Source organism: Leucopleurus acutus, assembly GCF_964270905.1.
Source record: "Leucopleurus acutus genome assembly, chromosome: 17".
NCBI lineage: Eukaryota > Metazoa > Chordata > Mammalia > Artiodactyla > Delphinidae > Leucopleurus > Leucopleurus acutus.
The window spans coordinates 15004756-15030061 of NC_139159.1; the positions used below are offsets into that span (position 1 = coordinate 15004756).

Sequence of the window (25306 nt, forward strand, 5' to 3'; positions counted from 1 at the left end):
TGAGGACACGGAGTTCAGGGCCAACATCTGCCCGTGTTTTTCTGTCACAGTTGGGCGACCCAATGGTTCGGTTGAGAAAAGCAGAGCCTTTCAAGAGGGACGTGTGAACTGGTGGCCCCAAGAAGTGCTGTCCCTCGGCCACCTCCCTGTAGTGAGACCCCCTCAAGTGGAAAAAAGTAGCGAAATGCAAATTTTCCGAAAGTTTCTTTAGTATGGGGCCACACTTTCAGACTGCTTACCATTCATCCTTGGGCTATCTCTCTTTCTATACTCCCACAATCTGTACATATAGAGAGACACATCCGTATAAATAGGGGTAGTCTGTGTATTTTTCACCCTGCCACAAATAAGGACTCAAATTTCAAGGAAAAACCTCTCTGTTCCTAAAAAGCCTGGCTAATGAGATATAAAATGCTTTGCTTTTTAGACATCAAAAAGACATCATTCTGAAATTTAGGTAAGAAAGTATGTGTATTAGGGGTTGGGGAGAAATTGCTCAAAAAAGGTCACCAGTTTCTTGGTATTACAGTTGTCTGGAACTGATGCCAATTAAGAGAAGATTGTCCCCCACCAGAGTGGGCAAGAGAAACAGCCAGAAAAGTGGCCTGCTTAGTAACGCGCAGTCTTCCTAAGGTTCATTACGAAAGAATATAAACATACAAAAATCAAGAATCGGTTTCTATAGCGGCTGCATATCATATAGATTAGATAAGTGACTTACGAGCAGAATCACAAGGTTTAGAAAATAAAAAGTCTTAAGTCTACAAATTAGGTCTAATCGAGGCCGTGACAGCCTTTACAAAACACCTTTAGGAGACATTGCTATGAAGATATCTAATTTTAATACTGAAGTACCTCATTTTGGAGTCAATTCCACAATATGTATACCTCACAAAAATTATACAATTAAAACACTTAAGTTCTCAACTTAAATTATTGCTTGTTTACATATAAATTGGATTTTATGTACCTTACAAAACTTCGGCTTAGTCAGCACTGCTAAAAAACAAAATAAAAAACACATGGTGGAGGTGAAATCTGTCGTGATGTCTGCTGTCAATTTTAAGCACACTATTATTTTCTCCTGTTTGGTGGACCAGTGTTGCTGGGGAAGAGAATGAATATGCTTTCAAAGCAGGTGTCCAAAGTCTGATGGGTATCAAGTCCTAACTTTGCTCCTCTCCTTGCCAGTAAATGCCTTTTTCTGAAATTTAAGAGTTAGCAATTGGTAAGTGGCTGGCAAAACACGTAAGGAAATAATAAAGGGCTTACCTGGTTTCTGTTGCTTTTATTTAAAAAAAAAAAAAAAAAAGACATGAGAGTGGGGAGAACGGGGAAGGCAGAGGGGAAGGGAAGAGGCGGGGCCAGATTCAAGAGGAGGTGCTGATTCAGGCTGTCTGATCCATCTAAGCGAATCTGGAAATGAAAAGTATTTCTTCTTGAGTCATGATTTGGGTGAACTAGTTTGGTTTGAATCAGGAAAAAAAAAAAAAAGAGGAAAAAGTACTTGTTACTGGTAACAGCCCTCCCACAGGCTCCTTTTCATCTGTTCAGTAACTGGAAACACTTTCCAACATGGTCTTGAGAGCTTTCTACAAAGATACAACTATGATTTCTTGGTCTTCACTTCTTGGGTGTCTCTCTGTACATAGGGCGCGGTCCATGGTGTCTCCCCTGCTTTTATCCCAAATGAAGGCTTAGCTTAAAACATCTGTAGTTTGATTTTTTTTTTTTTTTTAAATTCTTTTCTTCCCCCCAGAAGAAATCTTACTCTTTTGGGCTGGACTGGTTAGCCAGGGAAAACAAAGCAAGAAACCAGTGTCTGGAACCAGACAGGAACAGAACAAGAGCATGGGTGTTTTCCTTAAATACATACATTTAGATACATTCAATCTGACACGGGTATGAAGTCTGCCTGTCAACATTTACTTTGCAGGAGAGATCTAAGTTGCACTAAGGTGAATGCAGTGAACAGACTGACAGTTGTCCGGATGTGAGCTGCAGACCGTCTATCAACACAAGAGGCAGCTCCTCCTGCAGCAGCCGAGGGGACTCCACCGGGGGAGCGGGGCCCAGGCCCGTCTGCCCATCTTGCTCTGGCGGGACTGGATGGCAGGTCGGTTGGGTCAAAACAAATAGACGCAGCTCTCCAGACTGGTAAGCATCTTGAGCAAGTGAGCCCAGTCAGCTGAAGAAAGAAGCAACCAGCTACCTTCAGCGTCAGCAGTATTTCTGTAGGAAAACAGAGAGAGGGTGGTGTCGTGGCGTGGAATTTCTGGTAAGATCATCATGAGGCCCATCACAATGACATCAGACCACTTGGCCGGTTTAAATAATACCAATCACAAGGGCTGCATCCGGATGAGTTACGCTTGGTTTTTTAAAAAATTAATTAATTAATTAAATTTTTACGCTTGATTTTGATGCAGATGAGCAGATGGCATTGATCCTAACTGAACACAGAGTGGTTCCCACAGCCGGCAGATCCTGCACGCTACTCCGAAGGCACAGGCTGCAACGGATTTCCCATCCCTCCTTCTCAGTGACTGCTGCCCTCTTACCAGTGACACCTGCCTCCGCAACAGAGATCACTGAGGTACCTGTGAGACACCCAGCTGCTGGACTGCCTGCTCTTTGACAGCATCCAGTCCAGAAGGGGTCACTGTTTTCTTCATCTCTCCTCAAACCATCCAGTACAAACCCACTTCCTAAAAACGTCCCCTCTTGACTCTCCCTTACTGCCACACTCCCATGGAGAACCACAGGCTTCTCCCCAGCTTCTGCAGGCTAAATCAACTGGGGTTTTTGTCATCATCACCGTCATCGTCATTATCATCAACTCAAAGCTGATTTGAGTTAGTGTTCAATTTCCAAAACACTAGATAACAGAAGTAATTACAACTGTACTTTCTTTATACGTGTCACGCGGCTGAGCAGTAAACTTTAATATACTGAAATACATGTGTAGTAACAGTATGATTAAGTCCTTATAAAAGGAAGAGTCTTTTGGTTAGATAAAATAACTGCCCTTCTCTAGGTTTTGGTAAATCCGTGGTTGTATATTCTAGCTCTGCTTAAAGCAAGATCCAGTTTTAATCTCCATTCCAGGATAAATGGGACACCGATTCAAGGTATAATGGATCACAGTGGTTTCTAGTTCACATAGAACCTGATCACCAATAAAAGTTCTGAGAACAGCTCTTCACTTCACAGCAGCAGCAGGGTATGTTACAGAGGCAGGACGAACACGATGGAAGCCTCCCTGTGCGCACACCGGCAGCACGGTGACAAATGCAGCGTGATTTCCAGGTACTGTTCGTGAATTAGGAGGGATACACTGCACATGTTATTCTCTAAACTTTAGAGTCTAAAGGAAACCACCAGCGTGTCTGTGACAGACTGTTCTCTGGCTTTAACATTCAGCATGAACAAAGTATATAGATGGAGAAGCCAGATTCAAGAGGGGGACTGGAAAAAAGCAGGAAGTGAGAGGCGTGTAAATGGCCCGGGCTAGACGGTGACAGAGAGACTCCTCACCACGGATCCGAAAGGCACGTGGATGGAGAGAACACCCTATGTTTACCTAAAGTTGCCTTTTGTGACCTTGGTGCTCATCTTTCCAATTCAGGTTTCTTCAGCCCCCCCTGCTGGCACCCCGACGTGTGTGAACATCTGGTTCCGCTGGCCGCCTGCCTGCATCTCTCCTCCACCCTGTGCTGCGCCAGTCGAGCCCACCTGGCAGGGCTGGGCCCCTCCTGTGCTGCTGCTCGGGGTGGTCCCCCTCTTGGCCTCCGATATATTCCACCACTGCTAGCTGTGTGACCTGGGGTAAAGTGCCCAGTCTTCAGAGATTCAGTCTCCCTGTCTAAACATGCGGGGGAGGCCTAAACATCTACCACGGGCCCGCACGGTCCGTGGTGCATCAGAGGCCAAAAGGTGCGTTCCCTCCCCTCACTCAGGGGGCTTCCTCCATGCTGAGATGAGGCCCCCCCCTGCCGCCCGAGGGAGGACTCTACTAAGTATGCAGCTGAGTCTTTACTGCCTGTCCCAGAGTATGTTTAAGTATCTTTTCCTTCCCTTTAGGACCTATAGAGAGAGAAAGGAATGGCCCCAAAGAATGAAGTAATATGTTCCTTTTTGGCCTGCATAAACCCTTGAAGAAGTCTCACAAGAGCCCTGGGCTGCCTTGGGAGAGGTGGGTGGTATATGGTGCAGGGCCGACAGCAGCCAGGGATCGGCCCGCCGGGGTTCACCTTCTGTGCTGCAGGACCTCGGGCGAGTCAGTAAACTCTCCGAACAGTGGATCTGCCATGCGCTGCGCTGTGGTTTCAGTGAGCTGCTCCAAATAAAGCTCTAAGCAGAGAATCAGGCCTGCGCTAAACGCTCAATACAGGTGGGTGGTTTCTGCACCAGACCGTGGGCCACCCACGTGCTCCGCTTTACAGAAGGCGAGTCTTTCCTTCGTGGAGGTAACGTGGTGGCAGAAGAAAGGACCTAATACTAAGGCCGCTCATGTTTCTGGGGCTCTCGGAAGACAGCAGCGCAAGGCTGGGCTGCTGGCTCTGCCTGGGCAAGTGCTTCCCAGGGCCTCATCCCGCCCCCGGCTGCGCTCGGTTACCCGGCAGTGGGGGGGAGGGAGGCCCGGTCTCCTCGCGCGCGGGATCCGTGGAGCGAAGCGAAATGCGAGCCTGGCCGCCTACACGCACTTCTTCCCCCCACACGCTCAGAGGCTAAGCTCCCGGCACTTCTGGGTTAGAACGGGCTGTCCCCTGTGGGAGCCTAGTTGGCGCCGATGCCATCGTTCCTCTGGGAGGTGCCGCCCGGGTCTGAAGGCCCTGCTTCTGCACACAGGCTGCCCCTGTGTGCAGGGCCGCAGCGGAGGGCAGGGCAGGCCCTGCGGCCTTCCAGCCTCCATCGATGGCGCATTTAGAGTCTAGACCCTTGGTCAGTAATGCAATACACTCCATTTCTGTTAGACCGACTACATCCGTACGTTAACCGTTCAGATGACGTGCACATCTGGGTTCGTACGCAAAACATCCAAGGGACTCCCCCCACCCCGCCCCCCAAAGCCTCGGCGCCACACCATGACCATGGCCGTGGTTCTTCAAACGAGACAAGCCGCACGCTGCGTCGTTAAAATCTGGATCAAATTTATGCTATTGGTTTTTGAACTTGAATGCTAATAATACTAACAAAATGATCCACGATCCACTGTTGTGTAGGAAATTCCACATCATCCCTACCTTTTTCTCCACTGAGAGAGGACTTCCGCTTTAGAAGAGAATTACCTGCTGCTCAGGACTGTAACTGCCCCACCTTCAGAGGGCCCGGTTCACCTGTGCCAGGTCGCTCAGGGCCCTCCCGGTCCCTCTGGCACACCTGCCGCCAGGCTCCCAACTCAGGTGGCTTCTAAGCACTGATTGTTCTACTGTTTCAAGATCTGGCTGAACACGGTAATATCACTCTTCTTCGAACAAGTGTTTAAGGTAATAAGCAAATGGTGGCCTAACTAAAATGAAATATAGAAAAACACTTAGAGTAAACTTAGACTTAATTAAGGGAGAGAGAGCAACTATAAGTTAGTTCCTCTCCATCCTTCTGAAAAGGCAGGCAGCATGATTCAGAAAAAGCAAAACTGATCAGTTTGCCCTCACAGGACTAATTCCTTGCTACTTGATTTTCTGCTTGGCTATAATAGTTTCACTCCAGGGCAGAATTAGTGTTCTTAATTCACACACCACTATCAGCTCAGCTGAAATGAGCTTAGAGAAAAAATTATTCACACAAAAACCACTGTATGTCCGATAAAATTAGAAGACATTTAAAAAAAATCACAAGTATTACACAACTCTCTTCAATCTGCTGGCGGACACCGTATCTATGCCCATTTTAGTCTACAGAACGTCACATTCACTTTACTACCGCATTCATGGCTTACTTCTCTGCTGTCTCTTACCCGTGGTGCGTCTCCCTCCTGCTTAATCATATCCATTCCAGGCAGCTGGCTTGGGAAAAGGCTGCCTCCTCTGAGAGCAGGATCGTTAACCTGAGGGCGGCAGGACAGCACAGGGGCTTTATTCAGTGAGACATCCAGAAGCGTATGGGAAATAACCACCCATTAACCTGCTTCTTTGGTTCTAGGAGTAGAATTATGGGGAGAAAGGACTACATAAAAACGGCCACTTCCCTTATCTATTCTTCCATGCATACGTTCTGGGGGGAGTGTGAAGGAACATGAAAATAAATCCTTATAATACACTCGCTGCCTTCACAATTAAATTTTTTTTTTTTTGTATACTGTAGAGAAATTCAACAGAGCTGGTAATATTAGAAACATTCTTATAACCTTAACGTGTTCACTTTTTTGAGTGCAAGTTAGATCAGTGATTCCTGATGTCTGTTACTTTAGGCAAGTTATTGATTAGCAAGAGCAGGTGTGAATACCCCAAAAGAGGCAAGATCTTGTGAATCTTTTCTAAGTGAACTATTCTTGGCACCTGTACATTTCTTTTACAAATTACACTTCCCCTAGAAAGCAAGGCAGGAGCTGCTGGTGGTCCACTCTGGTAGAAAGTTCAGCATCTACACTGTATTTTCTCCACTGAAAAGATGAAAGTCTATTTTTCTTTATGTTTAATTTATACAAATAAGCATTTGGCCACCAGAGAAGTCCCATCAATTCAACCAGAGAAGTGCAAATTATTATTTCACCCACGCATAAAGCCTTCTTATGTTGCAAAGTGCTTATATTTTCTCATGCATCGCTTTGCATTTTTATTAATAATCTTTTTACAGAATAATACACTGAGGCATGGTAAAATTTAGTAAGTTTTCACACAGATTGTCCTTTACCAACGTCAGGATTCAGCAGACCTAACTAAACTTCCAGCCTTTCACCATTCTCACAGTCACGGTCTAATGGAAATTTATGGTGCTGTCAATGACACTTGGTTGATTTGTTTAGACTTTCCATGCCTCAGTTTCTCCAAATCTGAAATAAGATTCAGGGTCCTTGCCCCATTAACACTTTGCCTGAACTAGTGAGGTGGCAGAATGCCCAGCATTTGGTGCCCTTTAAAAATAAGGTCTTTAATACAGTTTAAAAATTATTAACCAATATCTTTACCCATCATAGATTTCTGAATCCCAGGCTGGCTACCTACGTATCAAGTGCTTTGAGTCTCTTTGCCACCAAGTGAAGCTGGCATGTACTTAGGGATGGCAGAATCATTTCAGTATTATTCAACACAAAACAGAATTACTAAAAAAAATATACAGACCAAAAAAAAAAAAAAAAAAAAGTCATGGTATCCACGTCCCAGAGATGACGAAGAGTAGTTTTTGGATACCCTGTGTCAGTCTCCTTGCACACGTGAACTATCATTTAAAGCTAACTGGATGGCAGGTAGTCTGGCCTTTGCTTTTCATCTGGTTTTATGTTTAGAAAAAAATCAGTTCTTAAAAATCCAAAAATAAAACTATTAAAAAAAATACCTTTCACCACTCCATTTTTCGAGATTCATTTTATATATCGCCAAATCCCTCAAATAAGAGAAAAATTCAGAAGACAAGAAAGTTAAGAAATATTTTAAAAGATCTTTGAGCAGTCAGGGATCGTTTCATGTTTATTTCGTCATTATCAAGTATTTCTGTTAATCACACCAACACAAGTGGTGGTAAGGTGAAAAGAAGACTCTTCAAAATAAATGTGGGAGTTGATGGCATATGTTAAGCACATGGAAAGACACATTTAATGCAAAAATAGACAAGAAGTTACAATCAGAAGCCCGCGGGGGGCTTCTCCTTGGGGTGCTTACCTGCTCGGGACCCATGGAGGACAGCCCTGACGTAGGCACGGAGGTCACTGAGGTCATGCTGATCTGTCCAGTCATCTGGTTCATGTTGCTCATCCCACCTGTGTTGGTCGCCATGGATACATTGATGTTCATATTGTTATTGTACATGCTGGTGTTTGCTTGCTGTCCGAAGTGTGGAGGGGACTGCTGCGAAAACATGCTAGAAACACAGTGAAAGATGAAAAAGTCAGAGCCCTCGGGCAAACAGGCAGGCAGTTTTGAGCACTGGTTTCTCAGGCATTTCCTTCAGAATGAATAAATCTAGGCTGAGAGAATCCGGGTGGGGCACCAGGAGGTGGTGAGGTCAGAAACAGCGGGGGAAGAAGCCCTTGGCGAAGCTGCGGGGGCCACCGCGCTCTGTCCTTTTCCCCACATTCCCGTGAAGGTCTGGAAGGACACGTCCCACTGTCATGTCTGTACCAGACAAGGCTTCTGTTTGCTTTCAAACAAACTGATAGAGGGTGGCTTCTAGGCCACTGCCTCCCACAGCAGTTTCTATCATCCACTGGTGGCGGTGCTACCTTCTCAGGGGAGCTCCTTTTACTCCCAAGGAACAAACATTAAGCTAAGGTTTGGTAAATTCTGGTAACTTCTGCCCTAGGAAAAGTAGACTGGCTTACTTAGCAGTTTACTTGGTATTGCTTGCTTGAGCAAACAAGAAAAATCCAGAAGAGAGACAGGTGGGCTATGGAAAGATTCCCTGGTGGTCATTTCTATCAAAAAGACAGAGAGACACGCGGCATACCTGTTTGCGCCCATGCTCCCCTGCGTCCACCCGTTCATGTCCGAGGAGGCCTGGTAGGCTGGGTTCGCCTGGGACTGCTGCAGCATGGGGCTCTGCGTGTGCGCCAGCCGGGGCGACATCAGAGGGCTTTGGGGTGCGGTGGCCCCAGCAAAGCCTGGATCAGGCTGCTGACTTATTCCTTAAAAAACAGAACAGAAATCCAAAGGAGACTGTTAGTTTTATCGTTGAGACGGGGGACAGAAGAGAACATTCAAATCAAATACACAAAGAAAATTACTATCAAATACCTGATCACGTGCTGGTAAATTATATACATTTAAAAAAGATTCCAAGATGGAATAAAATGCATGAAGAAAATCTCCCCATACCTTGGTTCTCTATAGTAATTAGAGGCGTGCCTAGGAACGATATTAACCATCACGACTAGAGGTAGAGAGAGATACTATTCTTTCCCCATATCCCTTGCAAATCAAGAATGAGTCAAATGTGTATATTTCTCTTTGACCGGAAACAGTCTTTCAATGTTTATATATCACTACAACTGGATTAAGTTGGATTAAGGTTTAGCCATATATAGAAAGCCAACACACTTGAATAATTTTTTATTAAATTAACCCAAGTTATTCTATGATGAGATAGATGCGTTTTTAAAAATAAGTGACTGTGAGAATTCCATGGCGGTCCAGTGGTTGGGACTCCGCACTTTCACTGCTGAGGGCCTGGGTTCGATCCCTGGTTGGGGAACTGGGATCTCACAAGCTGTGCGACATGGCCAAAAAATAAAAAAATTTTAGAAAGTAACTGCATTCATGATTAGCTTGTTGTGTATTTATGAAGGGCTCTACCAAGAAATTCTACCAAGAGATTCTTGGTAGAATCTCTACCAAGATTCTACAATCTCTACCAAGAATCTCTACCAAGATAGATTCTACAAGAATCTTGTACATTCTTGCGCTATACAAGATCAGCAAGAATAAGAAAAACAAATTCCATGCAAGCTTCTTGCTCAGTGCAGAGGCAAATGGTGTTTACACTGAAAGGAGAGAAAGAACTTTTAGCAGTCTTTCCTAAATGATCAAAAAGGAAAGAGAGGAAGAGTTGGGAAACAAAGGAGCGGCTCCTTAGAAAATTTCAGGGATGACATTGAGGTAAGCCCATTTTTGCCTAGAAGATGTGTTAAACATGCATATTTAATTAATGCTTTAATGAGCTATAGAAGAAAAGCTTAAGATCACACAGGAAAAAGCTGCACATTATCTTTCTGTTTCTTTAAAGAAATAGGAGACATGAGGCTAAGCACCACAAAGACTTGGTAGTTGTTTCTAGAGAACTCTGGCGGAAGATGGGGAAAGTCATTTTGAATATTAACCTTGATGTAAGCCCTTACTTTTATCAATAATTCAACTATTAATCGAATATGACATGCACACAAATATTAATGTTTATGACATTGCACGCTTGTCTCTTAAGACACATTAAACAACAAATCAATACGAAGAAAATTAAGAGGTCGTCTGCTGTGGTTTCTGTGCAGCACCCCTTAAGAATGATCAATTCGTTAAAGATCTGGTATAATATTGAGAGCCTTTATTTTTCAAAAGCTGTAGAAAGTCTGTAAAATACTTACAATGATATATGTCTTTCAACATTTTCTATCTTTCAACATTTCCTATCTATCGTTTTTAGACTCAGAGGTTTTCAAGTATAAGCATATGCACAGGCACCTGTGTTTACAGACACCGACTTAAGTGCAGACATTCACACGCACTCACACGCATGACTGGCAGAGGCACTCTACGCACGCACACCTACTCCGGTCATTCTTAAATTAAGACCTGCACTCAGAGCAAAGGTGGCACCTGAGCTGAGACTGGAAGGTACCGTGCTGGACCTGGGGACTCCTGACGGGCCCCAGTGGTCCTCCCAGGTTTCCTAGCACCCCCCCCGGTTAGCCAGGTTCCTCTGGGAGCCATGCAAAGAGCTGCGAGAGAGGAGCTGTGACCCGGGACTGGGGGACACGGGGGAGAAAGGACTGGTGAAAGGCGGCGGCGGCGTAAGTCCCGTACCGTAGCTCGGAGGGAAGGGAAACTGCTGTGCATTTGCCTGGGGGACCCGGGGGCTGCTCATAGTTGCCGGCACACCACTAGGAGCCACCACGCTGGGCGTCATGTTCAGCCCCTGTCCTCTCATCATCAGAGCTCGCTGCTGAACTTGCTGCTGCTGATGCATTTGTCTCTGTCGAAGATGCTGGTTCAGGATTTCCCTCTGTCTCTGGGCCAGCATCTGTGCGTTAATAGGTGCCTGGAACGGGGGGCAAAACGCGGAGGAAGACATTGGGGGTGGAGACAGATCGAAAAACAACCCGTATGTTAGAAAGAGGATAACAAAGGGTACTGTCTCGTGCGAAGTTATTTGGCAAACAGAAGAGAACAGTTTAGAGCTGACCAACTGGTGGCTGAGAATGTGAGCTTCTGAATTCTGTAGATGATGATTCTCAAACATTGCAATGACATGCGTTAAGTTTGATGTCAGTATCAAGAAACTTGAGACTCACTGTGAGAGGACACAGGTAACGAGGGGAGCCCACGGTAACCCCAGTCCTGTCTGTAAGAGGACTCTGTACAAAAACCCTGAGGACGGCAGTTTAGAGTCTCATTAAGGGACATTCAAGTCTAAAGGGAAACCAAGTCACTGTGCCAAAAGGTGGCTTTGAAGCACTTCGGAAAAGGCTGAACGGAGGCAGGCGCGTAGGGAGGCCAGGACAGGACGGGAGGGGCGCTGTCAGTAAGTGGTACCAGGCTGGTTACGGGTCCTGGCAGTATACAGTCGACCTCATTATTTGTGGATTCTGCACTGGTGAGCTTGCCTACCTGCTAACATTTATTTGTCACCCCAGAACAAATACTCACGGCACTGTCGTGATTTATGGACACGTGCAGAGCAGCAAAAAATGTGAGAAGCCCAACGTGCCCATTCCCACCTGAGGCTGAAACCAGGCAGCACCGCTTCTCGTTTCAGCTCTCGTACTGCGCACAACTGTCCTTTTTGTGGACTATTTAGCTCCACGTTTTTCACACTGTCGTGCCTTTTGTTGGTGACTCTGCTGTTTAAAATGGCTCCTGAGAAGTGCTTCCCAGAGTCCTAGATAAGCACAGGGGGCTGCGATGTGCCTTATGGGGAAAATCTGGGAGTTCGATGAGCTTCATGCAGGCGTGAGTTACAGTGCTGCTGGCTGTGAGTTCAATGTTAGTGAATCAACAGTATATATTAAACAAGGTGTCTTCAAACAGAAACACACATTGATTCATGAAAATCTGACCGAGAGGCTCAAAGGAAACGAATCCTTTATTTCTCCTAGGAGCAACAGTTCAATATTCGCTAATTCAGGGTTTGCAGTAACTTTTCTGAACACAACCAGTGTGAATAATGATAATTGACTGTACCTGGCAATAAACATGGCAGTGATGAGGAGAGAACCACAAAAGCAACAGACCAGACAAGAAAGGCGAATGACACGACATCCACTGTGTGGATCTGGGTCTATGTATGGCCTTCTGAGTTACTTTACGTGGGATATCAAGGGGGAAGAAATGACAAGAGAAGTTAAGCGGATGCAGTAAAAGCTGACGGCTGGTCTGCCCCTTACCTGTGTGGGTACTCCAGGCCTCAGAGTCAGGTTCACGTTTGAAACATTGCTGATTTGATTCATGAGTGGCTGGCGATTCTAAACGCATACACATGGCAATCAATATATTTTTAATCAGAATATATTCTATTTCACATCACCTTCCTCAAGAACCTTCCCCTCTCCCCGCCAACCCAACATCTGCTTGCTGCTGGACACTGAAACCACATGGCTTGTACCTGGATCCCCTTGTAAAGCTAGTTATCGCTGAGGTTTCCCATTGCTTATAGCTGAGAAGTTATTCTGGACAGTTTGGAAAACACACTGTTTGCAAGGGGGCAAGGGAGTGGAATGATCAGAAAAGGAGGCCAAGAGGAAGATTAGGAAAAAAGCAGAGGGAAAAGAGGGAGAGGCGATTTAAAAGCCCACAACACGATTATTTACCATATGAGAGAAATCTGTCCAGGCTTGTTGCAGTGAGAACACACTTTCTTGAGCTAAACAGGTATTCCATAACACAGCACCCTATGCCACCACTCCACTAAGAGTGATGATTCTGGCCACAAGATAGGATGAATGGCAGGAGCTATGGTTGTCCTGGGAGCTCCCTTTGGGCCAGAAACTGCCGGGCCCCACAGACACACACATACTGCCCGAGACTGTACAGCGAACCCATTGTACAGATGCAAACACTGAGGCTCACAGAGCTCAAGGTTAGCCCCGCAGTAAATAATGGAGCTAGGAAACCAAAGAGCTGCTCTACGCTGGAGTGCAGTTATTGCAGAAGAGAGAAAGAAGGGAAGGAGGTGAAGCAGAAAGGAGTATGGAAGTTGTAAGGTAACGTGGCAACGCTTTCACCCTCTTGGAAAGGACAGAAGGAGCTTTTAAGGCCTCCAAAAGGACCCCCGGGCTCACGTCCACCTTCCCTGTGCCCCGCCCTTGCCCCGCCCCCCGATTTTCCGGGCGCAGCCAGGAACGCACCTGCTGTGCTTGGAGGCGATGCTGCAGCTGAAGCCTCAGCTGGTTGGGCTGGGTCTGCGCCAGGCCCGTGGGCCTGAGGCCGGGTCTGGGCTGCACACGGAGCGTGGCGTAGCTCGGCCGCTGCCCCATGGTGTGGAAGCTTGGATCCTGCATGGCAGTGTAGCTGCCTTGGGCCATTTGTGCCTGAGATGCATACTGCTGTGGGAACACAGGGGCCTTCTGCTCCAGCAGGATGTTGGAATCCTGACTTGGGAACTGCTCTGGATCCACCGCTTGGCTCTGAGGAGAAAGCCCCCGGATAACAAACAAATCAGTGAAACCACTGAAAACTGCAAAGCGAACAGAAGGCTGTTTCCTCTCACTGCCCTGTATTGGAGGCTTCTGCTATTGCACTTACTACACAAAGGGACTTCTACCTTGACTCCATTTGTCTTCCCAGAAAATGCCTCTGTTCCAGCGATCCAGTTACTTGATGTAAGAAGCAGGGGTCAGGCTTGACTCCCCGCAGCACTTCTTCCGAGGGAAGGGAGAGATGGGCTGTGACTACGGAATGCCTCCTACTCATGCCGCCAGTTGGAAGAATGCGAACGTCCCCTAGACGCCTCAAGGGGCTTGTTTTTTTTTTGCCGGCTTGCGGGATCTTAGTTCCCCAAGCAGGGGTTAAACCCCGGCCCCGGCAGGAAAGTGCAGAGTCCTAACCACTGGACTGCCAGGGAATTCCCACGTGTTAAGTGTTCTGATTTGATTAGTCACACCTGTATTAATCACTTTAACTAGACAGCTGCCTTGGTACCTGGCTGGGATCAGCAGTGTTGGGGTGCCCACCACTATTCCCATTTTGCAGATAACAAAACTGAGACTTGTAGATGTGCAGCAAATTGCAAGAAGCCTGTCTGGCTAGTGAGGAGTGGGTTCCAGTAGAGTCTGTGATGTGGGACCTGAGCCACTCACCAGTGTGAAACACCACCTGTATCTGACTGTTTTCTGTGGTCGTCAGAATTCCCTACACGCCCCACATTCTGCCACCATCTTATTTCCTCCTAGCCGTATCTAACATGTTCATCATCCTTGGCTTCTTAGGGCTACCCTATCTGGGTCAGAAGGAGGCGGCTGCAGAAAATCCAGAACTTCTCCAAGGGGCACACCCTCGATGTAGGTGGCCCTAAATGACTCTGCGCAGAGCAGGAAGGTGCACCTGCTTCATTCTCCTCTTCTTTCTGCCACAAACCTCCCAGGAGACAGGAGGCAAGGACGCAACAGCAAAATCATCTCTCAGGTTTGCTTTAGCCTAGTAACGGCCTAAGCTTTCCTCAAGCCAGTCTACCCATGTGAGAGCAGGGCTTGGGGCCACCCAGAATCCTGGGCTTAGGTCACGTGGACCCGTGAGAACTGGGTCCACTCCCCTGTCCGTAGTAGTTTTAAAAATGTGGATGGAGCCCGCTTGGGGGAAACCACTCACTGTTGAATTACTGCTCTAACTACATCCACAAAACTATCTCAGATCTTTAAATATTTGCCCACCTTTAACAGAGAGAAAGTTTAATATCCATTTTTAAAGAAAACACACAATTCTGATGAGTACAAATAAAGTCCACGTGTATTCTACAGTTCCCGACTCCACCTAATCACTATTTCTATAATTCAGTTTAATATGATATAAGGATGAGGGATTTGATGAGACAAAACAGAAACAACACAAATAAATGAGAAAAAAAGAGACTGAAGATATTAATGAAATGATACCACTTTTGATGAAAACAACGCTCCGAGTCACTCAGCAACCCCAAGAATCACATCTTTAAATGTCACTTAGACAAAACTAAGGGATAACAATACTGAATGCTAAATTCTCACCAGCACTAAAGGCAAAGCAAACCAGCCACACAGGAAATACTTCAACTCCATTTTCCTTTCTTATTTCAGGTTATATCATGTAACCTCAAGTCATTTCTTTCCATTCTGCTGTTCTCAGTATGAACTATCAAGTCTTAACTCCCACTTATGTCTGCTGAACGTGGGGATTATGACAGGGCTGTTCTGAATGCTTCAGAGAGGTTTCCAATGGGTCTGTATCTCCCTTCCCACAGACCCTCACGATACATCCTATGACCATGAAGCAGAGCGAACCCTGCAAGGTATTTCTTAGCAATAAGAAATAAAGACGATTCATGCTGAGAAAAGAGGAAGACAGCAGTGAGACTCATTGTTTTTTCCAGGTGACTCTATAGGAAACCAGGATGCCTGCTTCACACAAACTGGGCTGCGTAGCCAGATGCAGAAAAGTCCTAAGTTATTTCATGAGACTGTTAGGTTATTTATTATATTGTTGCTATAAAGTACTCTTGATGTAGTTAATGACTTTATGTCACCAACTAATCACCAGGAGGGGGAAGCCCACTAAGATTGGCTAACGTCTTTACATTCCCATTGATATTAAATAGTCCCCATATGACTGTGGCTAAATCCACACAGAGGGCAAAATGATGAATGAACTGCAGCTACCTTTAAAATGACTTCTGCTGGGACTTCCCTGGTGGCGCAGTGGGTAAGAGTCCGCCAGCCAATGCAGGGAACACGGGTTCAAGCCCTGGTCCGGGAAGATCCCATATGCCACAGAGCAACTAAGCCCGTGTGCCACAGCTACTGAGCCGGCACTCTAGAGCCCACGAGCCACAACTACTGAGCCTGTGAGCCACAACTACTGAAGCCCATGCACCTAGAGCCCATGCTCCGCAATGAGAAGCCACTGCAATGAGGAGCCCGCGCGCCACAACGAAGAGTAGCCCCCGCTCGCCGCAACTAGAGAAAGCCCGTGGGCAGCAACAAAGACCCAACAGCCAAAAAAAGAGACTACTGCTAACTTATGTGCAACATATTCTTTTAGCACAAGTAGCTTCCTATCACTAGCCCACAGATGTTAAGATGAAGAGTGACTGAGGATACTAGTTTTTTTTTTTTTTTTTTTTTTTTTTTTTTGCGGTACGCAGGCCTCTCACTGCTGTGGTCTCTCCCGTTGCGGAGCACAGGCTCCGGACGCGCAGGCTCAGTGGCCATGGCTCACGGGCCCAGCCGCTCCACGGCACGCGGGATCCTCCCGGACCGGGGCACGAACCCACGTCCCCTGCATCGGCAGGTGGACCCTCAACCACTGCGCCACCAGGGAAGCCCAGGATACTAGTTTTTATTTTTTTTAATTATTATTATTATTTTTGCGGTACGCAGGCCTCTCACTGCTGTGGCCTCTCCCGTTGCGGAGCACAGCCTCCAGACGCGCAGGCTTAGCAGCCATGGCTCACGGGCCCAGCCACCCCGCGGCACGTGGGATCTTCCCGGACCAGGGCACGAACCCGTGTCCCCTGCATCGGCAGGCGGACTCTCAACCACTGCGCCACCAGGGAAGCCCTATATTTTTTTAAATTATTTTTTATTTTTCATCTTTATTGGAGTATTATTGCTTTACGATGTTGTTAGTTTCTGCTGTATAACAAAGTGAATCAGCTATATGCATACATATATCCCCTCCCTCTTGCATCTCCCTCCCTCCCTCCCTATCCCACCCTTCTAGGTGGTCACAAACCACCGAGCTGATCTCCCTGTGCTATGTGGCTGCTTCCCACTAGCTATCTATTTTACATTTGGTAGTGTATATATGTCCATGCCGCTCTCTCACTTTGTCCCAGCTTCCCCTTCCCCCCACTGTGTCCTCGAGTCCATTCTCTACGTCTGCATCTTTATTCCTGTCCTGCCCCTAGGTTTGTCAGAACCATTTTAAGGATACTACTTTTTAGATGGAAGGTTCTGGATTGCTGGGGCAGCAATGTTCTGTTCTTGGCTTCTCTGCCCCTTGCATGTTCCTCCCTGTCAGCAGATGAGCTGGACTTGAGTTTCTGCCTTTCAGCTCAATTGACCCAAAGTACAGGTCAAACTCATTCTCAGTATCTTCCATTCTTGATGTGGGAGTAGCAAGGAGTGGGGGAGACAGCACACAGAGCTGGCTTGTTAACAGGTAAGAAAGCATTCTAAAAAGCAGGCTGCAGATTACCTGCCGACCAAAGAGAACAGGTACCTCCATGGCCACGCAAGTGCTCGGTCCCCACCAGCTTCGCCCTGTGCCCACCTGGCTGACCAGCTCGGGTATCCCCAGAGCTCTGTCGATCTCCTCCAGGCCATCGAAGTTCCGCAAGGCCAAGTACAGCTGGTCCAGGAGAGCGCCTTCGTCACTTGGAGACTCCGCTGCAGGGTGTGGACACAGCAAGTCATCTGGAGAGTTGCCAAACGGCTGCCTGTAGAGACAAACTTCATCTCAGGCCCGTGGAAAAGCTAGTTGATTAGAGAACATTTTTTTTTCCCCTTAAAGACAAAAGTAGTAAAATACTATACCAGCCAGACACAACCATCCACCCTAAATAATAGAAAGACTTTATCCAGTGCCTAACGGAGATAAGCCGGACACACATCTAGGCGTCGGATGTTGTGAGCTTTGTTTTTATTGCCCCCGCTCTAAAGCTGGCAACGCTGAGGCCTGGAGAGCTTGTCAGACCCTGTGGTGGAGATCACACAGGCAGACGCTGCAAAGCCGGGATTCAACACCGACCTAGGTGACCCCTACGTTCCCACAAATCCACGCTGACTCTTCAAGAGTATATGTGTTTACTTTGTACTGAAGTAGTCAAAGGAGTTTCCTGAATTTTAGCAAAAAAGGCCAGTTGATTGCAGTCTCATTTCGCATGAGGTTCTGAAGACCCATCTGAGGGACACTATGAGCATAAAAGCTCCATTACGTTTGTTGAATCAGCTGCCGTTAGACTGCACGTGGCTGGACTGATAGGACGTTTCTCTGGCACGCATAAGTGGGACTTGTAAACATTTATTAAAATCCTCAAGGAGCGTGGTCGTTAGACTTCCTGAGTTACTCAATAAAAGCAGACCAGGAACATGCAAATTATGTTTGTTATTATATAAGGTGACTGGTGATAAAACCGTAACACTGCACTCCAAATTCTATGGTATATAAAACTCCTATAATTTAAATTAACTGACAAACTTGGGGGGTTTTAAAAAAGAGCTTCTGAGTTACTGTAATAGCAAAAGGGGAAATGATACTCTAATTTGTACTCTTAAAGTTACTATATGTTTTGGAGAAGATAAAGTTTACAGGTAGGTTCCCTCATTCTTAAGCAATGATAGATTCACCTAGGGATGAATGACCTATCTAACCGGTTTCATACGCTTTGTGCCAGTTTGGCCCAGAATCCTGAAATGCTGAGGATTAAAGCCAAAAGTCAGTTTCAAACAGTTCTAACCCAGTGCACTGGAAACACTCTATCCTCTCCATTTAGCCCATGTCACTTGTGAAGAAAATCACCCACTTAAGTGTGCCCTCGACGACCCTGCTCGCCGGCGGTCCGCGGCTCCGAGCCCACGTCCCACGGCCTGCGAGGCACTGTGAGGGGTACCATCTTGAGCCCAGCGTGTGTGCTACGCTGCCCACCCCGCTCCACCCAAGCGTTCCCGTCGCTAGGGCGCTCGCCAGCGCTGGCAGAGGCCCGTGCTCCTGGCCGGGGCTCTCTCTGTACCTGCCTCTTCTCCCACCATGGCCTCGGTTCCCGGGAAGACATCAGCCACTGGAATGGTTCCCCCATTGCCCTTCGTGCTTCCACACTCTCCCAGAGTCAACTTTTTAAACACAGCTGTGACCAGAACACTGCACACTCAGGGAGTGGGAGGAAAGAGCAGACACAGAAAAGCGGCAACAAGGAGGAGGACAGCCACAGATCTGCGTGTCAGGGAAGCAGAGAGAGGAGGGGATTCCCCGAAGAGCAATGACCCACTTTAGATGCGGTCAATTTCATGAACAAAGGCGCTCAAGTCAGCCAAGAGTGGATGCTGTCTATTTACCAAATTCTCTTAGGCCTGAGACCTCATTCCCCAAAGATGCTAGTTAATATTCTCTTCCTGTAGCTTTATTTCACAATTTTCAACTTCTGTTTCTTCAGAAGCTTTTATTCCCACACGACCACAACCCCCATCCCAGATCTCTCTGCTGATGACCGGCTAATGTGAAATCGACTCCCTTTTAACCCAAGCAAGGCTGCACGGGCTCCACGGCAAGGCAGACTGCCCAGTTTGCACCTGCCTGAAACCCAGCGTCAGAAGGAAGAGGACACTCCGTCTGGTACTCTGGAAGACAGCTCCACCCCCAGGAAGACACATCCAAAGGCTTAAAGAAAAAGAACTACCGATGCTCATTTGCATCTAAACGATTTCCCACATAATAAAATAGCCCATTTTCTTTTTCTTTTTTTAATTAAAAACGTTAAACCAATGCTTGACCCAGATTCCCACTTTGGTCAAGGCCCTCTTCAACTCGAGCTGGGACCTTCAAGACACTTTCCGGCTTACAGCCTCTCTCTGATTCTCCCGATACGATGCTGTCAGGTTCCTTCTCCCGTTACTGAGCTGACTCGCAATGTCTAAGGCCCTGGGACAGGGTGCTGGTGGTGGTGGAATTCAAGGACACACACACTTTGGTAAAGCCTAACCTTTCCCAACGTAATGCCCACGACTTCCCTGTGGGTCCCAGCCACCCTGGGCAACTGGCCTTTTTCCAGAGGATGCCGCATACCCACCATGATGCCAAGACTTCCCGTTCCACATTTCCCACCCTCTTCTCCAACTGCAATTCTACCTTCCTATCTGGGCTCGGCATTTCTCCTTCACAGACACTCTGGACCACTCCCACTCTCCTCTCAACTCTAGTACCACTCACTGCACTATGCTGGCTTGATGTTGGCATTTATTTAGAAACCTCAACCTTAGACCGTGCCCAGTGAGGCCATCTTCAATCTCTTTGTTGGACCAGTACTTGAACTGCATAGGTTCAGCAAGCAAGTGAAAATAAAAGCTTCTTGCTCTAGCCAGGTTATCATACCTTATACTCAGAAAAATACATTTTTATACTCAGAAAAATACACTGCGTTGTGGCTTAGTATTACAAATTTGGGCATACCACGAGTTACACCACTTCCCTTAGAAACATCATAATACACTTGGCTTATAGAAAAAAATACTGACCCAGACTTCCAATCCCAACTTTATCAACGGCTGCCAACATAATGAAGAAATTAGTTTCCTACATTTTGGGCAATTACAAATAGAGTTACAATCTAGACGGTGGCTGACAAAAATAATAATATTAAGTCAAGGATAAAATTCAGAGGAATAAAGGGAAGAACACACAGAGGCCCCAAGTTGGCAAAATGGTAAGTAATGAACTAGCAGAAGGTAGTTAATCCATCATCAATAAAAACCTTATTTCTTGAAATCTACACTTTCATTTATTTATAGACTAGCGGGACATTAAAGATGGTAATAAGAAGGGGAATAAGATCTATTCTGAGCTCTTGTTTGAGAAATCATACCATACTATCACTTTTCACGTGTTTTCAAAATTCTGCAAAAAAGTAGCAGCTACTACATGATGAGAAAGAATCAACCAAAGAACCTTTACTCTTAGACACACTACAAACAGGAGAAAACCAAATTACTCAGAGATTTTGAACTTAATGTGAAAGGAAGTCTTTCCTGAAAGGCAGCTACTGTTCACTTTTATAAATCCAAGAGAAATCATCAAAAAATCATCCATAAATTTGGGGCTATATTTTAAACAACTCTTTTACATACCAAATGAATAAAGGAAGAAAAACCACAATGAAACTACAGAAAATGGAAATTCAGCTATAAATAACTGAGTATGTGAATACATTAGAGATTAAAGGGCTAAACTACTGTCTTTCTGAAATGTGTACATAAACTAATGCTGGGTTCATAAAACAGTTAAAAACCTATTCCTAAATAGGTAGGCAGTAAAAATATAAAATATTAATGGTGATACTTATAAAGGGGATTTTAAAAAGGCACTGCTTTTCTTTTATTTCAAAAGAGAGACGTGGTTAGAACCTTTGTTATCCATCATTTCTGGATTTCTATGACAATAAGACTACCATAAAGTTGGTTACAAATTTCTTCCAAGCTGAATTATTTAAAATAAAAGAAGAGGGGTAAGTGGCTGGAAAAACGGAAATAAATAACTTTAAAAGTGGTGGAAATGTTTTGCTTTGTCCACAGCGCTCTTCTACAAAGAAAACTGACAGCAACAAGAGAACAGGGCAGGGCAGGTCACAGAAACGCCCCCAGCAAACTGAACCAGCCGACTCTGTAGCTGGCCTCAGTGTGTACTCGGAATTCTTCCATTTTATTATTATTTGGTTTTTGGCTGCGCTGCGTGGCTTGCGGGATCCCAGTCCCCAACCAGGGATGGAGCCCGCAGCCCCTGCAGTGGAAGTGCGGAGCCCCAGCTGCTGGACAGCCGGGGAGGTCCTCATTTTTGCTTTAACAGAACCCTTCCTCTGCTTGGGCAACAGTGAAAATCCTAACGTTGGGCCCAGTTTTCCCTAGAAACTAATCTTTTTTTTTTTTTTTTTTTGCGGTGTGTGGGCTTCTCACCGTTGTGGCCTCTCCCATTGCGGAGCACAGGCTCCGGACGCGCAGGCTCAGCGGCCATGGCTCACGGGCCCAGCCGCTCCGCAGCATGTGGGATCCTCCCGGACCAGGGCACGAACCCGTGTCCCCTGCATCGGCAGGCGGACTGTCAACCACTGCACCACCAGGGAAGCCCCTAGAAACTAATCTCAGACATTTCATCCAAAACCAGCTCTCAGGTACTGGATTTAATTATTCGACTACCTTTTTACTATGTGCAGGTTTCCATGGAAATGGGTGTGTTTTTTAACATATCCAATAAAGATATTTAGAAAACGCGCAATACTCACTGACACCACGAAATCAGACTCAAAGAGCTGGAAGGACCCCGAGAAAGTACCACCTCCAAGAACGATCACGGAGGTTATTTACGCGATGCTCTATCCCCAAGAAGAGTGCTCGGTGGTGGAGGCCACACACCGCCCTCGGCAGCTAGTCCAGCTAAGAGCCACACTGACTGACTGCGGTTCTGGTCTGTTCTTCCACACAGAGCACGTCGGAGGAGCAGCGGTGCTGGCATCACCTGGGGCTTGTTAGGAACGCAGAATCCTGGGCTCCACCCAGACCTGCCTTTCAATGAGATCCCAAAGGTGGTTCACAGGCACAGGGGGGTTGGGAGACACTAGTTTCTCCCGCTAGGCGAATGGAATACAGCTGGCGAGCACCCTGTCTTCCTTATCTCCCTGCAACAGTTATTAAGCAATTGCCCTAATCATCTTTTCTTTCAGTGAAATAACTAGTTCCCAACTTTTTTGCACACGTCCAATACTGCTGGGCTCATATTCATCTTCCGCTATTTTGATTTTTTAAAACTTCACTGAATCCTCTGAATCCTTTACCACTCTCTTAAGATAATACAAAGGGGTGACTGAGCAGAGCCCAGTGACAGGATGCTTCCCACATTAACTATGTACGTCAATCCATCTCTGAAGGGATCCCCCTCTAAAGATGAAGACTGTTCTATCTCCAGTTGGCGTTGCTATTAGGAGACCTGCACATCCCACACCGGTGCAACAGTCTGCCAGCTAAATTTAAAACAACTGCTGGTACCAGGAAAGATTCAGCACATTCTCTGCACTGGAAACCTTTGTACCAAAGAGAGTTATGACTATCTCAAGACTCTGGCTGGTGATGTTCATACCGTGAGAGGAGACTTCGATGCGAATCTGAATTATCCAGAACAGAAAGTTGTTAACTGTTGGGCAGTTCAACATTGGTCTGATCCATGGACATGAAGTTATTCCACGGGGAGATGTGGCCAGCTTAGCCCTGCTGCAGAGGCAGTTTGATATGCATATCCTTATTTCAGGACACACACATAAATCTGAAGCATTTGAGCATGAAAATAAATTCTACATTAATCCAGGTTCTGCCACTGGAGCATATAATGCCTTGGAAACGAACATTATTCCTTCATTTGTGTTGATGGATATCCAGGCTTCTACAGTTGTCGCTTACGTGTATCAGCTAATTGGAGATGACGCGAAAGTAGAACAAATCGAATACAAAAAATCTTAAAGTGAGGCGTGTCCTGATGATTTTTCTGTTGGGCTTTTTTTCTTCTTCATTCCCCTGTTCAGCTCAAGTAATTAAACATTTAAGAGCCACAAAACTGTATCACTTTTATAATATTTTGCAGTAAAATATAATCTCGTCTTCTGTTAATACAATGTTCTAAGCTTCTTGTAAACTATAAGATTATATTTAGTTTAAGTATATGATTTCTATGAAAAAATGTCCACCACACAGTAAATGGGCACATGTTAAGAAAGATTTATCCTTGTAAGTATCTTCATAGTTGATATTTGGAACTTTATTACCAAAGTAGTGCATGAGGAGAAAGAATCTAGATTTTCTTGTATACATTCTTCACTTCCGCAGTAATAAAGTTACTTTTCATTTATTAAAAAAAAAAAAAAAAAAAAGATATAGAAAGGAAAATGGGCACCACACCCCAGTTCTGAGCTATGCAAAAGCATTTTATCCCAGGGTAATAAGAGTCACTATGAAATCAGTATTTTTTGTTTTTTTAAACAAGAAGCTCTGGAAATATTCTACCCTTATAAAATTTGAGAAACCCTGCTTTCATCATTTGTGAATTTGATAAAAGTATTTCATAATTTTAGACTAGAATAATCCCCAAAGGACAAAACGATCAGTCTGGAAGGTCTTCACTGAGCCTCCAGCCCGAACTTTCTACATGTGAGCCTCAAGGCAGAATTCCTCCAGTTTGTTTTCTAACATGGTTACTGACCAGAAAACACTGCCTCCATCATTTAAGTGCCCACACTGACTCCTGCTTAGGCTCCTAACTATTTCTCTGCCTCGGGGCTCTTTGCCCACCCAACTGGCCAAGCAGCACCATCACATAGGCCTCAAGGTCGCAACGTCTGCTGCTGCAACGTCTGCTTCCAGTGCTTTGCTTAAAAACCATGGGATTATGCATATAACATGACTGTGATACTGTCTTTGCAGGGAATAATGGAACAAGAACCATCTTTGAGTGAAAACTTGAGCAACACCTAAGTTTTATCCTTGAGAGCTGGGGCACTGGGCCACAGCCAAGTGAAAGAGCTGAGTGGAGAGTGCTGGACTGCACTGAGGAGAGTGGTGAGCGGAGACCCTCACCTCCGGCAGAGACCAATGCAAATTCCCTTGCATGAAAAGTGTCTTCAACTTTAACCCCCGGCTGGATCATTGACGAAGATCAACTAGGAACTCCCAATGAAAGATTACCAAAATACTCAGGGAAACAGGCCACCACGAGCAAGAGTCAATCACTGGATTTAGAACCACAAGAAATCCAGATATTGGAATTATCGAATCAAGAAATTTAGAAAGTAATGATGAATGTGATGTTTAATGATACAAAGATGGAATCACAAAAATAAGCAAACAGTAAGAGACTATGAAAAATAACCAGGCAAACAGAACTTTTAGAAATGAAAAATATAATTGGTTTAAACATAGCTAAAGAGATAATTAATGAAATGAAATATAGATATGGATATATTATCCCAAATGTAGTACAGAGAGACAGGGAGATGGAAAATACATGGGTTAAGAAATAAGGAGGGTAGAAGTTTTAAAAAATCTGATGTAGAAAGAGACGGTTAACGTATGTCTTGCCAGAATCCCAGAAAGAAAGAATAGAGAAAATGGCGGAGGGGCAGTACATAAAGAGATAATGGCTACAGTTCCAGAGCTGATGAATCCACAATTTAAATAAGCACAACATACACCAAATACCAAGCAGTATAAATAAATAAATCCACACCTAGACACACTATAGTAAGACTACTGTATAGCAATTCTAAAAATATTTCAAAAGCAATTAGAAAAGATTACCTACAAAGAAACAAAAATGATTAGACTAATAATCAGAATCAAAAAAATTCCATCAAACTTGATCATATACCACTTCCTTTTTCCAAAAACGTCTTCAACGGCTTAATGAAAAAAGGCTGAGGGACTTCCCTGGTGGTCCAGTGGTTAAGACTCCGTGCTCCCCATGCAGGGGGCCCGGGCTCCATCCCTGGCCAGGGAACTAGATCC

General features: G+C 45.6%; 1 protein-coding gene and 1 pseudogene across 7 annotated transcripts in view; one reads left to right on the forward strand and one right to left on the reverse strand.

Annotated features, from left to right (window-relative positions):
* Nucleotides 1-1286: 1286 nt before the first annotated feature.
* NCOA2 (nuclear receptor coactivator 2) overlaps nucleotides 1287-25306 on the reverse strand; it is a 269851-nt gene continuing 245831 nt past the window's right edge. For all 6 annotated transcript variants that reach the window (XM_082858344.1, XM_082858348.1, XM_082858347.1 and 3 more), the window contains 8 exons: nucleotides 17328-17493; nucleotides 13211-13489; nucleotides 12251-12328; nucleotides 10671-10905; nucleotides 8605-8782; nucleotides 7821-8019; nucleotides 5960-6049; nucleotides 1287-2232 (listed from right to left, as the gene is read on the reverse strand). In XM_082858344.1, coding sequence (XP_082714470.1) covers nucleotides 2221-2232; nucleotides 5960-6049; nucleotides 7821-8019; nucleotides 8605-8782; nucleotides 10671-10905; nucleotides 12251-12328; nucleotides 13211-13489; nucleotides 17328-17493 — 1237 coding nt within the window. In that variant the 3' untranslated portion in view covers nucleotides 1287-2220. The remainder of the gene's footprint in view (nucleotides 2233-5959; nucleotides 6050-7820; nucleotides 8020-8604; nucleotides 8783-10670; nucleotides 10906-12250; nucleotides 12329-13210; nucleotides 13490-17327; nucleotides 17494-25306) is intronic.
* On the forward strand, nucleotides 22127-24139 carry LOC309974358 (vacuolar protein sorting-associated protein 29-like; annotated as a pseudogene). Its single transcript has 2 exons — nucleotides 22127-22261; nucleotides 22722-24139. The product of its transcript is annotated as a vacuolar protein sorting-associated protein 29-like (transcript).